At 36.0% G+C, this 13,150-nt stretch overlaps 1 protein-coding gene across 1 annotated transcript in view; it reads left to right on the top strand.

Moving 5' to 3' along the window:
• The window catches only part of NECAB1 (N-terminal EF-hand calcium binding protein 1), a gene marked incomplete at both ends in the record, with an annotated part of 166,946 nt that overhangs the window by 79,340 nt on the left and 74,456 nt on the right, over nucleotides 1–13,150 (top strand). Inside the window, 2 exons of the mRNA XM_080693743.1 lie at nucleotides 931–956; nucleotides 9,826–9,923. Coding sequence (XP_080549869.1) covers nucleotides 931–956; nucleotides 9,826–9,923 — 124 coding nt within the window. The remainder of the gene's footprint in view (nucleotides 1–930; nucleotides 957–9,825; nucleotides 9,924–13,150) is intronic.

Raw genomic sequence — 13,150 nt, 5'->3', positions numbered from 1 at the left:
TTCTATTGTGTAATTTAAGCATTGAGCCACACAACTATTTACTACCTTTTAAAAATCATTTGAAAAAAAAACTGTTGAATCAAGTTTATCTTGAAGACTGAATTTAGGTAGTTCTAGCAGTTCTCTCAGGTCGAGTCATGATAGCATTTATTAAATGTTTTGTATGTATTAACTCATTTAAACCTAGTAGGTAGAAATTATTATTATCTGAGCCAGGAATGGTGGCCCATGATGGTAATCACAGTATTTGAGAGGCTGAGATAGGAGTATCCAGGTTTGTGCCAGCCTTAGCTACTTAGAGAGGCCCTCTGCAACTTAGTGAGACTTTATTTTAAAATAAAGAATAAAATATTAGAACTAGGGGTGTAGCTCAGAGGTAGAATGCCCCTGGGCTCAGTCCTCAGCATCACAAAAAAGTTATTACTACCTGTATAATTATTATTATTGTAGAAGAGAAATGGAGAGATGTAAAGTATTCTGAGTAACATAATAAGTTGTAGACTCAAAATTTCTGGTCCCAGAGCTTATATTGTACATTCTTGTGCATTATTTCTCCAATATGTTACAAGTAGACACATAAAACCCATAAAACACATAAAAAACAGAATCTGATAAGTCATTGCTAATAACCTATGTCTAAACAATGTAGAATTTATGAGAGAAATATCTTAACTACTACCACTTATTAATGAATAATATAGATTAGAAAACGATTGTGTTTAGTTATTAAAATATTTAAATGAGAGGCTGAGTGGAGGGAGTAGTTTAGTGCTAGAACATTCGTGTAATATGTGCAAAACCCTGAGTTCAGTCCCCAGGACCCCTACACACGTACACACACATATGCATGCATGCACACATGCAAATACAAGCCATTTATATAAAAATATCACCAAAGTAATAATATTTTTTTTCTTTTCATCATTTCAGCAATCTTGACACAGAAGAACTGTGTGGTAAGTTTCCTTAAAATCAATCAAATTCATTACCCGTTTGTTATATTTTTACACACCTTGAAATTAATATCATAGATTCGAAGTTCTAAATTAAAGTTAAAGATAAATCAAGATCTCAAGAAATTTACCTTTATCTGTGTGTTTTGCTCATGTGCACTTTTCACTGCAGAAAAAGTTGGGCCTCATTAATTTGTTCATGGAAGGAGAATTGTTATTGCAATTGATACATTAGTTTCACAGGAGCCAAATTCCACTAGTTTGAATATATTTTTAAACTGGTATTTAATACAACTTCATTATTCTCTTCTCAATATCTTGTGCAAAGCCTTTTGTTACTGTTTTGCAAAGCTGTCTCCTTGAAAGGTAAAAATAACTTTGTCCCATACCTGCCTAAACCGTTCTAGAATTTTAAATGTCACTTAGAAAACAAATGATTCAAATGGGAGAGATGAATCTTACAAAAATGCCTGGTTTAATGGCCCCTTCATTTATTTTCTTTATTTGTGTGGTTGGGAACAAAAGTCAAAGATGAGAAATGTGCAAAAGTAAATACTTCTGAAAGCTATTCTTTATTATGAAAAAAATTATGGAACATTATGAAAGTATTCAAGTTGAAACAGCCATAGCTCTCTGGATAAACAAAAAGATTTAAAGTTTTATTTTAAGATAAATGTAAGAAGCCAGGCATGATAGTGCATACCCATAATCCCAGTACTTCAGAAAGAGACTGAGACAGGAGGTCAACTTCAGCAACTTAGGGAGAATATGTTTCAAAATAATAATAAAAAATATAAAAAGCTGAGTATGGTACAAAGAAAAAAGACAAAGATAAATGTATGAGGTGAGACTTTTGTCCATGTTTGATCTTATTGTCTAGGCAGATTATAACATTTTTGGTAGTTATAGGGGAATTTTTTCTGAAACTCTTAATTGAAATCACAAGTACTTTCCAATTATTTCATAATTCTTGCAGTTTTAGAGTTCATCAAAACCACTAAAAAGGCTGTTTATTTATTGTGGTATTGGGGATTGAACCCAGGGAAATTCTACTTCCAAGCTATATTTCAGCCCTATTCTTTATTTTTTATTTTGAAACAGGGTCTCACTGAGTTGCAGAGGGTCTCACTAAGTAACTGAGGCTGGCCACGAACTATGATCCTCCTGTCTTGGCCTCCCAAATGCCGAAATTACAAGCATGCGCTCTCATGTTTGGCTAGCCATTTAATATTATTGAAAAATGGTTATCCTGTTGGGCATGGTGCTGCATACCTGTAATCCTAGTACTTGGGAGGCTGGACAGGAGGATCACAGGTTCAAGGCCAGCCTCAGCAGTGTAGCTAGATCCTCAGAAATTTAGCAAGAACGTGTTTTAAAATAAAATTTAAAAGGGCTAGAGATGTAACTCAGAGGTAAAATACCCCAGAGTTTGATGTCTAGTACAACAACAGCAACAACAAAATAGTTATCTTCCCTTTTGTCAAAGTGATAGAACAACACCAAGAGATGTCATGCCAAGACAAAGCCTTAGAATACAAGGTTTTCAGAAAATAACTGAGGAAAACAAGTATGGTGATTCAATGGCCATAGAAAACCCTGCTCCATGTATAGTGTCCATCTTAGGTTCAGAGACTCCAAGAGAAAAAGAAAGACAGTTACATAGAAGCAAGGACTTTCAAATCGGGCCGTGCTATAATTATTGGTTATGATACACCAACAGGAAATGCTGCCTGCTTTTACATGTTCAGGTAGTGGCACTAATAATAAAGGTCAAGTTGTGGTCCACTGTCATCCATGTGTAGAAAGCCTCTGCTATAAAGATCAATAAAGTGGAGAGCTAAGATTATCTGGATAGTTTCTTGATGGTAGGAGACCTGTTTGCCCCAAGTGTCTAGCTCTGTCAGGCCAAAGTAATCATTTCTCCAAATTGTTCAGATAATTCTTTTTAGTTTTCATTTAACTTTGCCTAGGTAGAAAGAACTGATGTGAAAACGAACTGTTATAAGGGATTTTAAGATAAAGACATTTATTGGCTATATTCCCTGTCGATAGTCATGAAGAAATGTTGTACTAATCTCTATCATCTCTTAAGAGTACTTCAAAGTTTAAAATATGACAGTGTATCCTCATTTAATCATTTTCAAATGTTTTTATTTCTTTCTTTTATAATATATGAACTTGATTAGGAACCTACCCTGTACTTGGAAAAAGACTATGATGTTTTTTCCAGGGTTTTACTTAGGAAACTAGGAGATAGGGCTTTAATTCAATCGAATTGCTCTATATTTTTAAAATCCGGTGATTGTAGTCCCAATCATGTTATAATCCTCCCCCTCTCTGTTCAAAAATATGCATTTTAATTTCCAGAGTGTAGTTTCATTCTCCATTATTTTGTGAATATAAAGTAAATATTTAAGTTGGATTCTAATCAAAGCCAAATGCTTCAGTGAGAGCAGCAAAATAAGCAGATTCGCACCCCACACAAGTTCCCTCTCCTGTGTGGGAGGAGTAGTGCTTGATTGGCACAGAGGGAGATTTTGTATGCTTTCTCCTAGAAACCAGGTAAAAATTACAGGTATCTAAAACTTTCTCTTAGTTTCTTTTGTTTAATTCATTAGCTTACTCAATTATGAGACTAGATTTCAAATCTATTAGCATATTAATCTCTTGAAAATATCTTTGTGATTTTATTTATGAAAGTTGTATTTGCTGTTTTAAAAAAAATTTAATGATACAGAATCATGTAGGTGTATAAACTGTCAGTCTCTCTTCCTTACCTTTCTTACCTTGATCCTGATCTCCTTTCTCCATGAATTGCTTTGAGAAGATCTTCCCAAATAGTTTTATTCATACATTGACATTGATAAAAATGTGTATATATTATTATTTTTCAAGAGTGAGATCATATTATACAATAAGTACAATCGTATATAGTTCTAGCTCATTTTATTAAAAAGGATCTATACTATCCTATCTACATCACTTTTTTCAAGCAAGTTTATTTATTTATTTATTTATTTATTTATTTATTTATTTTTGTGGTACTGAAGATTGAACCCAGGAGTGTTCTGAGCCACAACCTCAGTCCTATTTTATTTTATTTTATTTTATTTTATTTTATTTTATTTTATTTTATTTTATTTTATTGTGGTACTGAAGATAGAACCAAGGAGCCTTCTAACTCCAGACTACACTCTCAGACCTATTTTATATTTTATTTGGAAACAGGGTCTCACTAAGTTGCTGAGGGCCTCACTAAGTAGCTGAGTCTGGCTTCAAACTTGAACGATCCTCCTGTCTCAGCCTCCCAAGTGCTGGTATTATAAGTGTGCCCCACCACGCCCAGCCTCTGTTTTTTATTTTGAAATAGAATCTCACTAAATTACTGAAGACCTGACTACAATGCTGAGGTTTGTCTTGAACCCATAATCCTCCTCTCTTAGTTTCCCAAGTACGGAGATTATAGGTGTGCACCACTGCACCTGACTTAGCAAGTCCCTTTGGATGAATTTTCAGATTGCTTCCAACTTTCCACTGGAGCAAATAGTATTGAAGTAAAAATCCTTGTATTTATTATCTATGCACTTTTGTTTAAGTAGTCCTATCTGCTAGATTCCTCAATGTTTTTCGTGGTTAAAGTTTTCCCAATGCACGCCCACCTCCAGTTTACACGAATGCCAAGTTTATTCACGCTTGACCTATAATTGTGAAGACCTTCCTTAACAGCTTTTGGCCATCTCTAACCACTACCAGTCAACACACAACTTGATTCTACTTAGACAATTGTGTCTGAATTCTAGCATTGAGGCTTTGGTTTAATATTCATTCCATCTTTAGCTCTGATCTAAAACAATCAAGAGCATGATTATTACTTTCCCAATCCTACCCAATTTTGACTGCTTTCATAAGCTTACTCAGTTTAACTGAACCCTTTTGAAAATTTTGAACCTGGCAGCTAAGAACTTTGAGATATTCATAGATGGGTGAAGAATAATTACAGTGGAAATTGATGTAACTACAGTACCTTGATCTGAAAGTATATATGTAAGAAAGCTTTGAAAACCAAAGTAGAAAATATTTTATAGTATGATTTCTTATTTAGTTGGTTGTTACCTGACAAATCTAACAAATATTAAATGACTTTTTTTTTGGTGGTACTGGGGTTCCTGGAAGGCCTTCTACCTCCAGGCTACACTCCCAGACCTATTTTTTACATTTTTTTTTGGAAACAGGGTCTCCTAAGCCAGCGTGCGCGGCTGGCTTTGAACCTGCGCAATCCTCCTGTCTCTGCCTCCCAAGCGCGGGGATTACAAGCGTGCGCCACCACGCCCGGCTATATTAAATGATTTTAAAAGATAAAGTCTATAAGTACTATTATGAAAACTGAAGGTACATGGAATTCTCCGAATAAAAGCTTCTTTGCTTCCTGGGCAAGGTTTCTTGTACAGCTGTGTGATGGACGCCCTGGTCATTGTGCAGAGCCGCCCAGCTTGCTTTACCAAAGTTCAAGCAGTGATAAGAGGCCTGTGCCAACGAGACTGGGTGCTGGAGAATCAGAGGACTCTGTGTCCTCTTAGAACTGTGTCTGCCTGGCAGATCCCAGTCAGTGGGTGAGTTGGAAATCACACTGAGTGACGCTGATCTGCATCCTCTCAAAATAAGTCATATTTTGGATTGTGAACTAATGCCACTTACAGGTCATAGGGAATTTCAACTCTCTCACCTCAGTTATTTTCCTTCCTATCTATTCTATTGCTTTGGAATTTCTAACAAGGTACATACTATGGGACTCATTTGAATTTATGCAAAAGTTTTTTGAGACTAGTTCTCGGTGTGAACTGCATGGCAGTCATGGGTCCACTGACTGTTACTTGCAGTTCTTAAGACCTAAAAACTCAGCCGTTTGGAGAACTGAGGTACAAACTATAAACAAAAACCAAAACCCTGTGTTTTTATGATACAACCTCACTGATTAAGTACAGTAGGGAAGGGAGAAGTGAACTTCTCATTAGCATTTGATTAAAGGAGATGTATTGAATATGCATGAGAAGATAATTTGCTTTCTGACAGATAACTTGTTTAATACATCTGCATATAAATTGTGCTTTACTCTTTCGTTATAGCCAATGTCCAGTCTTTTTACTTTCCCAAGATTTTTCACTTAAACTGATGAGGGCTGGTTCCCACATTTTCATTAGTGCAATCCCACTCTATTTTGCCAAAGCCCATGGAACCCACAAGCAGGTTTCAATAAAAGCTGGTCTCTTCTATGGGAGGTGATTCTCATTACTCAAGGACAACAGTTTTAAGAAACCTATTATTTGTTCAAAATATTTATTTCTCTCTAATGCCATGATTTAAGGACAAAACACATTTGCCCAGCTCATACTTCATTCTGGATTCAAATAAGAAACATGACTCACAATAACAAGAATAAAACATTAATCCAAGCTCAGCCACTTCCAAAGCTATCACCGACCTTCTCCTACTTGCCATATTTTAGGGTAAGCAGGTAGACTACTGAAGTGCAAGACTGCTATCTTCCTTTTCCCACACAGCTAGGCCTGACTTGTAGTCTTTACCTTGTGATAAAATTATTCCTGAAAATTGCTGCAGCCCTTGTCTCTCAGCAGTGTCACCAGTATTCTTCAAATCAGCCACAGTGCATCCAGGGTAACCTTTCTAATAAGACAATTTCAGGAAATCACTCTCCTTTTAAAAATTGTTCCCTGGCTTCCCATTACCCACAGAAGTCTCACATTTAATCTGCACACCACAGACTACACTTTGCATAGAAAAATCCTGGAGATTCTGATGCAGAGTGTCCAAAATGCTGACCTATAGCCGGGTGTGGTGGCGCACGCTTGTAATCCCAGCATTCGGGAGGCTTGAGACCGGAGGATCACGGTTTGTGGACAGCCTCAGCTACTTAGTGAGGCCCTTCGCAACTCAGTGAGACCCTGTTTCAAAATAAAGAATAAAAAATTGGGCAGGGGGTGTAGCTCGGAGGTCAAATGCCTCTGAGTTTCAGCCCCAGACCTGCAAAAGAAAAAAAAAAAAATGCTGACCTAGACTTCAGGATAAAAGTTGTAACACTTAGTAAATGTTTCTGGCACATACACTTACTCTCTTATCACTTGTTTTTATTATCCCTCTTCCTTGCGCCCTCCATAAGTAAATGTCTCCCAGGCCCACCCTTTATGTCTTAGTAATGCTAAAATACATGTACTCCAGCAACCATGATATCACCTACTTCTATACTTTGCTTCTGATTATCCAGCAGGTTCAGTCTCATGTAGCTGTTAATTGACTTATTGTTGACATTTCCCCTATGAAGTTCTCTCTGACTTACTCAGGCTAACTTGGGAATTCTTTGCCCTATATTTGGATTACATCTTATACCTGGACTCTTGGACTATTGCCTGGAACAATGATAGAAGCTCTGTCTTTTCATCTTTATATTCTAACTCTTACTACATCACCTAACACAAAAAAGAACTGAATAAATATATGTTATATGTTGGAATAAGTAAATCAATACTCCTCATAATAAAGTGGAAGGGAGTTTTCTCCTTTTGTATATGTGAGATGTCTCCAGCTCTTCATCTGACTGCCTTCTTCAAGTTCATTGGAGCCCCACTTGCCTTGGCCAGCCAACACATGTACCTTGGTGAGCAAGCTATGACAGGGCTTGAGTGAGGAGCTCCCTGCCTCCAAATAACCTTTGTCCTTAAATGTCAACTTGGGCTCCTATCCAGTGTTTGGTAACTGTAGTTTTCTTCTTTCTCAGAATTATGTTCTTTGCTGTCTATTGTATTGCTTGGGGAGTGATCATTTTCTTCCTAACTACTTGGAGAGTTGAGATGAGTGAGTGGGTGAAGGAAGGACAGAAAGAATGAATGGAGTCCAATTAGGTGTTAGCTCCAAAGCCTGGTCTTTTTTTTTTTTCTCAACTGCTAGTACACATATGATTTCCCAGTGGAAAGACAATTAAATTATCACCAATCAACTTTACTGAGGCCAAATATCTTATCTACTATAGGAACATTTATTTGAAAAGGTGCTTTTATCTCTTGTTTTATTCTTTATAAGATCTTTTAGGATGAAATTATTTTGCTTTGACTTTATAGGTTTCTACCTACTTGCATATAAAGCCTTGCATATAATTCTCTTTAAGGCTCTTGTATATATTAAAATAAAAATGTACTTTTCCCCTTTTCTCTACATCTTTTGGTGGTTTCAACTTAATATGAGCTCTATTTTGATATTTATTACTTTTCTGTCTCATGAATATTCTATAGCCATATTAACTGCCTGCTGTCTCATTAAGAGTATTATCCACAAGGACTTCACTTACCACAAATAATTGCACACACAAGGTCAGACATCTTTGTCAGCCCTAACAGAAGGTCAACATCACAACCAAGAACTAAGATGCTATTTTGAAGTGGACATTTAAGGAGTATTTATTTATCATCCAATTAATCTCCTTTAAAAAAAAAGAATATTTATAAGAGATGTACCATACTATATTTAAAGATTGTATAATCAAAAGTTTATTTTGCTTGACTGTAAAGATAACATAATTTTTTAAGCCTATAATCTAGAATTTACTCATTGTTCATCTGTATTTTCATTGTCCTCAAATAAGTCCACATATTGAGAAGTAAATTAGTCATTGCTCCTTCCCATTTCTTATTAATATTAATGTCAATAAATATTTCCATTTGGAGTAGTAAATATTTTAAATTAAATATTTCTATTAAACATATTGAAATATATCCCCATGATTTTAAGTGTCTTATGGGTGGCCAACCTTAGCAACTTAAAGAGACCCTCAGCAATGTAGTGAGAAAAATCTCAAAATGAAAAATAAAAAGGGTTGGGGGTAAAGCCCAGAGATAGAATGCTTCGTTTTATTGGTCTTCCCATCTCAGCCTCTCAAGTGCTGATATTACAGGCATGTGCTACCACATCTGGCTCTTACTGTTTCTGTTTAATGTGCCATAATATTTATAAAATTAGATTTAAATGATAAATAAGACCACCCATAAGACACTTGAAGTCATGGAAAGAGAGAAAGAAACTAGCAACATTTTATCCAAAGATGAGTTCTCAGGAATGTTAGGGCTATTGGTTTTCTAGTACCTTAAAGCCCTAGGTTTGTTCAATATCTGAATTTCTGTTACACGTAGATCTCAGAAATATATAGATTTTCATAAATACATATAAAGTTTTTGCATTGTCTCTACTATTTCAACTTACTAGTTTAGGATAAGTCTATGTTCCATACTTTTATTGTAATCATAATATCCAACACATTGTTTATACCTAGCAACTGAAAAATGTCATAAACATGACTTCTGCTTTTGCAAAAATAAAAAATAAAAATGCTGCAATTGTTGAAAAAAAGTCACATTGTGACAGGAGGGCCCCACAGCTGATGCCACAGGAGGCCTTCCTTGTTTTTGTGGCATCACTGATTCTTAACCTTGAAGAGAGCTTACCTTCCTTAAAGGTTTCCCAAAAGACACAATAAAATATAGCTTAAAAATGTTTCTAAAACTGCTATCCTAGTGAGGTCTATAATAATATACTTTCAAGACATTTTTTTTTATTGAAACAGTCTTGTCAGTCTACCTGGATTCATTTTTTTCTCATTTATTTTTGTAGAAAAGAACATTGCTTCACAGATAATGGTAGCCATCCTAGATTCTTTCTCTTTTGTCTTTTTAATGAAATTAGTATATGAGTACCTTAATCTAATTTGAAAACCTTCCAGGTTTTATGTACAACTAACCTTTTATTTGTTTTTGTTTTTATCATTAATTAAACTTGATCATGGATTTATTTCACTATTTTCATTTTTCAGAATATTTTTCTCAGCACTTGGGCGAGTATGAGAATGTGCTAGCAGCACTTGAAGACCTGAATCTCTCCATCCTGAAGGCAATGGGCAAAACAAAGAAAGTAAGAAAATGTCAATGTTTATTTTCTATAAAAATCTCTTCTTTGGAAAACATATTTTAAAACATACTATTTCTTAATATATCTGAAAGTATAGCTTTCTTCTCATCACTGATAATTTATTCTTCTTGATATTAAATGAGCTATTTTATTCACTTACAGTACAATTATAAGCACTATTGTACCAGAAACTTTTTGTTGCATATTGTGTTTACCTTAAGCCTATCATAAGACTTGACAATTAAAATATACTCAAAAATTGAGGGATGTGTTAAATAAATTTATTAATGAAATGAACACTGATTCAGTTCCATAAGCTAAATACTTTCACTTCTTGAAAGAAAATTATTCTCAGGTCCATTTAAGAGGCTTTAAATTTTTTTAATAGGAAGGAAAAGAAAATATGTAATTATTCTTATTTTCTCCTAAATTACACCAAAAACATTTTATTTTCCTTTTATTATCACAATGAGGCTTTGTGAGATTTAAACTGAGGTCAACCTATTATTTTGATCTCTTAAATTACAGAATCTTTATTGGTGTTGACACTTAGAAATGCATTTGACTCATAGCATCAGACTACTGAATTAAGAAAACTATGTGTCTTTGATTTAAAAAAAGAAAAGAAGAAACAGTAGAAAATAAAATTAGAAATGGTCCCTTTGTGTGATAGCTCAAAAATGAGTGAAGAGCAGAAGTTCAGTGTTTTTCAAGTCTCTGGTGAACAGCTATCTTCTCCATACTGCCCAGCATAATGAAGCCTTCTGAGCAAGGAAACCAGCATGGCTTTTTGACAATTTCAGTATATTTTTAACTGGATAAAAAGTCCTGTCTCAGTAGGAAGGGCCGACTATTCCAGGCTTTTATGAAAAATGAAATAAAAGCCATATGTGGTCTATCTAGACTGGCAGTATATTGTTTGCTGTGTCAGAACAAATAACGTTAAATTCTAATGCTCCACTTTAACCCTAGGAGGTAATTTAGGACAGATACGGTATGTCACTGATTCCCTTCTCCACCTTTGTAATCCAAGCCATGGGACCATGGGACCGAAACTCCAGGGCTACCTTCATCATTTCACTTTTTTGATCATTTCACTTTGATTATTATTCTGGAACACAACACTATAGTCAAATTCCAGGTGTCCGTTTGAAAGTCCTAAAAGTATTAAAACCAGACCCCCTGATTTAAATTAATAGCCCTCCTCACCTCCCTCTCACTCTTTCTCTTAAACACACACACACACACACACACACACACACACACCTTTGTTTAGTTTTGAAACTGTCTCATGAGGTTGCTGAGGTTGGCTTTGATCCTGCAGTTCTCCTGTCTCAGACACCCACGTGCTGGGACCACAGGTGTGAGCCACTACATCCAGTTAGTCGAGCTAACTTAATCATCAGTATGTGAGGTGAGGTGATTGTAACCCAAAACAAATGTACAATTGTGATGTTAAAGGTAAAGTTCATTATGTGCTATGTTATGTCAGCATAAGTGAAAAATGATGTTCTTAAAATAATTTATTAGAATTTGATAGTCACCTTACTATCTTTGAAAATATCTAAAATTAAAATCTATGTGTGAGCAGTTTTCTTTTAAATGGCATTTTTCTTTTTTTTTTTTTTTTGGTGGTACTGGGGTTCCTGGAAGCCCTTCTACCTCCGGGCTACACTCCCAGACCTATTTTATATTTTTATTTAGAAACAGGGTCTCCTAAGCGAGCACACGCAGCTGGCTTCGAACCTGCGCGATCCTCCTGTCTCTGCCTCCCAAGCGCGGGGATTACAAGCGTGCGCCACCACGCCCGGCTAAATGGCATTTTTCAAATTAGCATATCTTTTGCCTGAAAATAGGGATATATTTTCATAATAAGTGCTACATAAAGTCACAGTAATTAATGTTTTCTCCATATGGAAATACTGATGATATTAAGAAAAAATGATTCCTTTGATGAGATTAAGGAAAAAGAGCCTTGAGTTCTAGCAGAGTTGGGGCCCTGTCATTCATGCTCTTTACATCTGTCTTTGGGACCCAAGCTATTTCTCTGGTTGGCATCGCTAGACTCCTTCGCCTCAACCTTTATATCTCTCCTCCATCCCTATTGCTTTATATTTAGCATCCATGCCTCCCTAGGTTCCACATGTCTTCCACTATGTAAGGATTATCAATCTTCTCTTCTTTAAATCTTATTATGAAACTAAAAGAATATTACTGGTTCTCAGTATATCCATATGGGGAAAACATTAATTACTGTGACTTTATGTAATACTTATTATTAAAATATATCCCTATTTTCAGGCAAACCATCAGAGCTGAAATGGCAGCGTGTATAGAAGAGTGAAATACCCTTTTAGGCTTGTAGTATACAGTAGTTTTAATTTTTTATTATGCTTTCATTATAATCTCTTAAGTATTAATTAAAAATAAAATAGAAAATTGTTCTTAGACTTCAGAGCAAGCATAAGAAAACACTCTGCAGAAAGCTTACTTGACATCCCACTCGTTCTCCTCTTTTATGTGAATGTGTTTAGGGCTGAGGAGGGAGAGACTAGGAGCATGGGAAATAGAAGAGATGAATACCAAGGCCTAATAGGAGAGAAGCTCTGAGTCACACTTGAGTTTTGGAACCTTGGGCAAGTGTCTTCCCAGTACCTGACAAAGAGGAGCCCCAGGCTTCTAGAGAGGCTGCTAATAAGCTCACTGGGGATGTGGCCCTCTCTTAGTAGGCCCATACCCTCCTGGAGGAGTCTGCAGTGTCTGCAGAGAGTAAGGAATCCTGGTAGGGGAACCCACCACCTCTGAGTGGGCAAGGAAAGGGCAGAACTGAGATGGGAAACCTTGTCCTTCCAGACCACAGGAGCATGACTTTGGGGCTAATTTAAAGATGAGAAGGAATCATTTGGAGGTTACTGTGAGGGTTTACAATGTCCATGCACAGGTCCTTGACAAGGTGGTGGCTAGGATGGAATTCCTAGGAGGAGAGAGAACAGAAGTTCATAGCAAAGGCTGGACACACTTGGAATTTGGTTGGCACCCACATCTTCCTAGCTGTTGCTGCAACCCCATCAAACTCCTGGCAGAGGACCTGACTTCCCTGAGCCAGGTGGCCAGACAGAACCTAATGATTCTTCTTTCCTTCCAGCTTAGGGCTTATGTAGTTAGGGCACAAAAGAGAAGGAAAAATAACAGAAAATATTTATCTCATGCTTTGCAATTTTCAGTATGCT

This window comes from Muscardinus avellanarius (assembly GCF_963383645.1).
Source record: "Muscardinus avellanarius genome assembly, chromosome: 4".
In the NCBI taxonomy this organism is placed as follows: Eukaryota; Metazoa; Chordata; class Mammalia; order Rodentia; family Gliridae; genus Muscardinus; species Muscardinus avellanarius.
The sequence above is the reverse complement of the archived record's forward strand: the minus strand, read 5'-3'. Positions and strand labels throughout refer to the sequence as shown.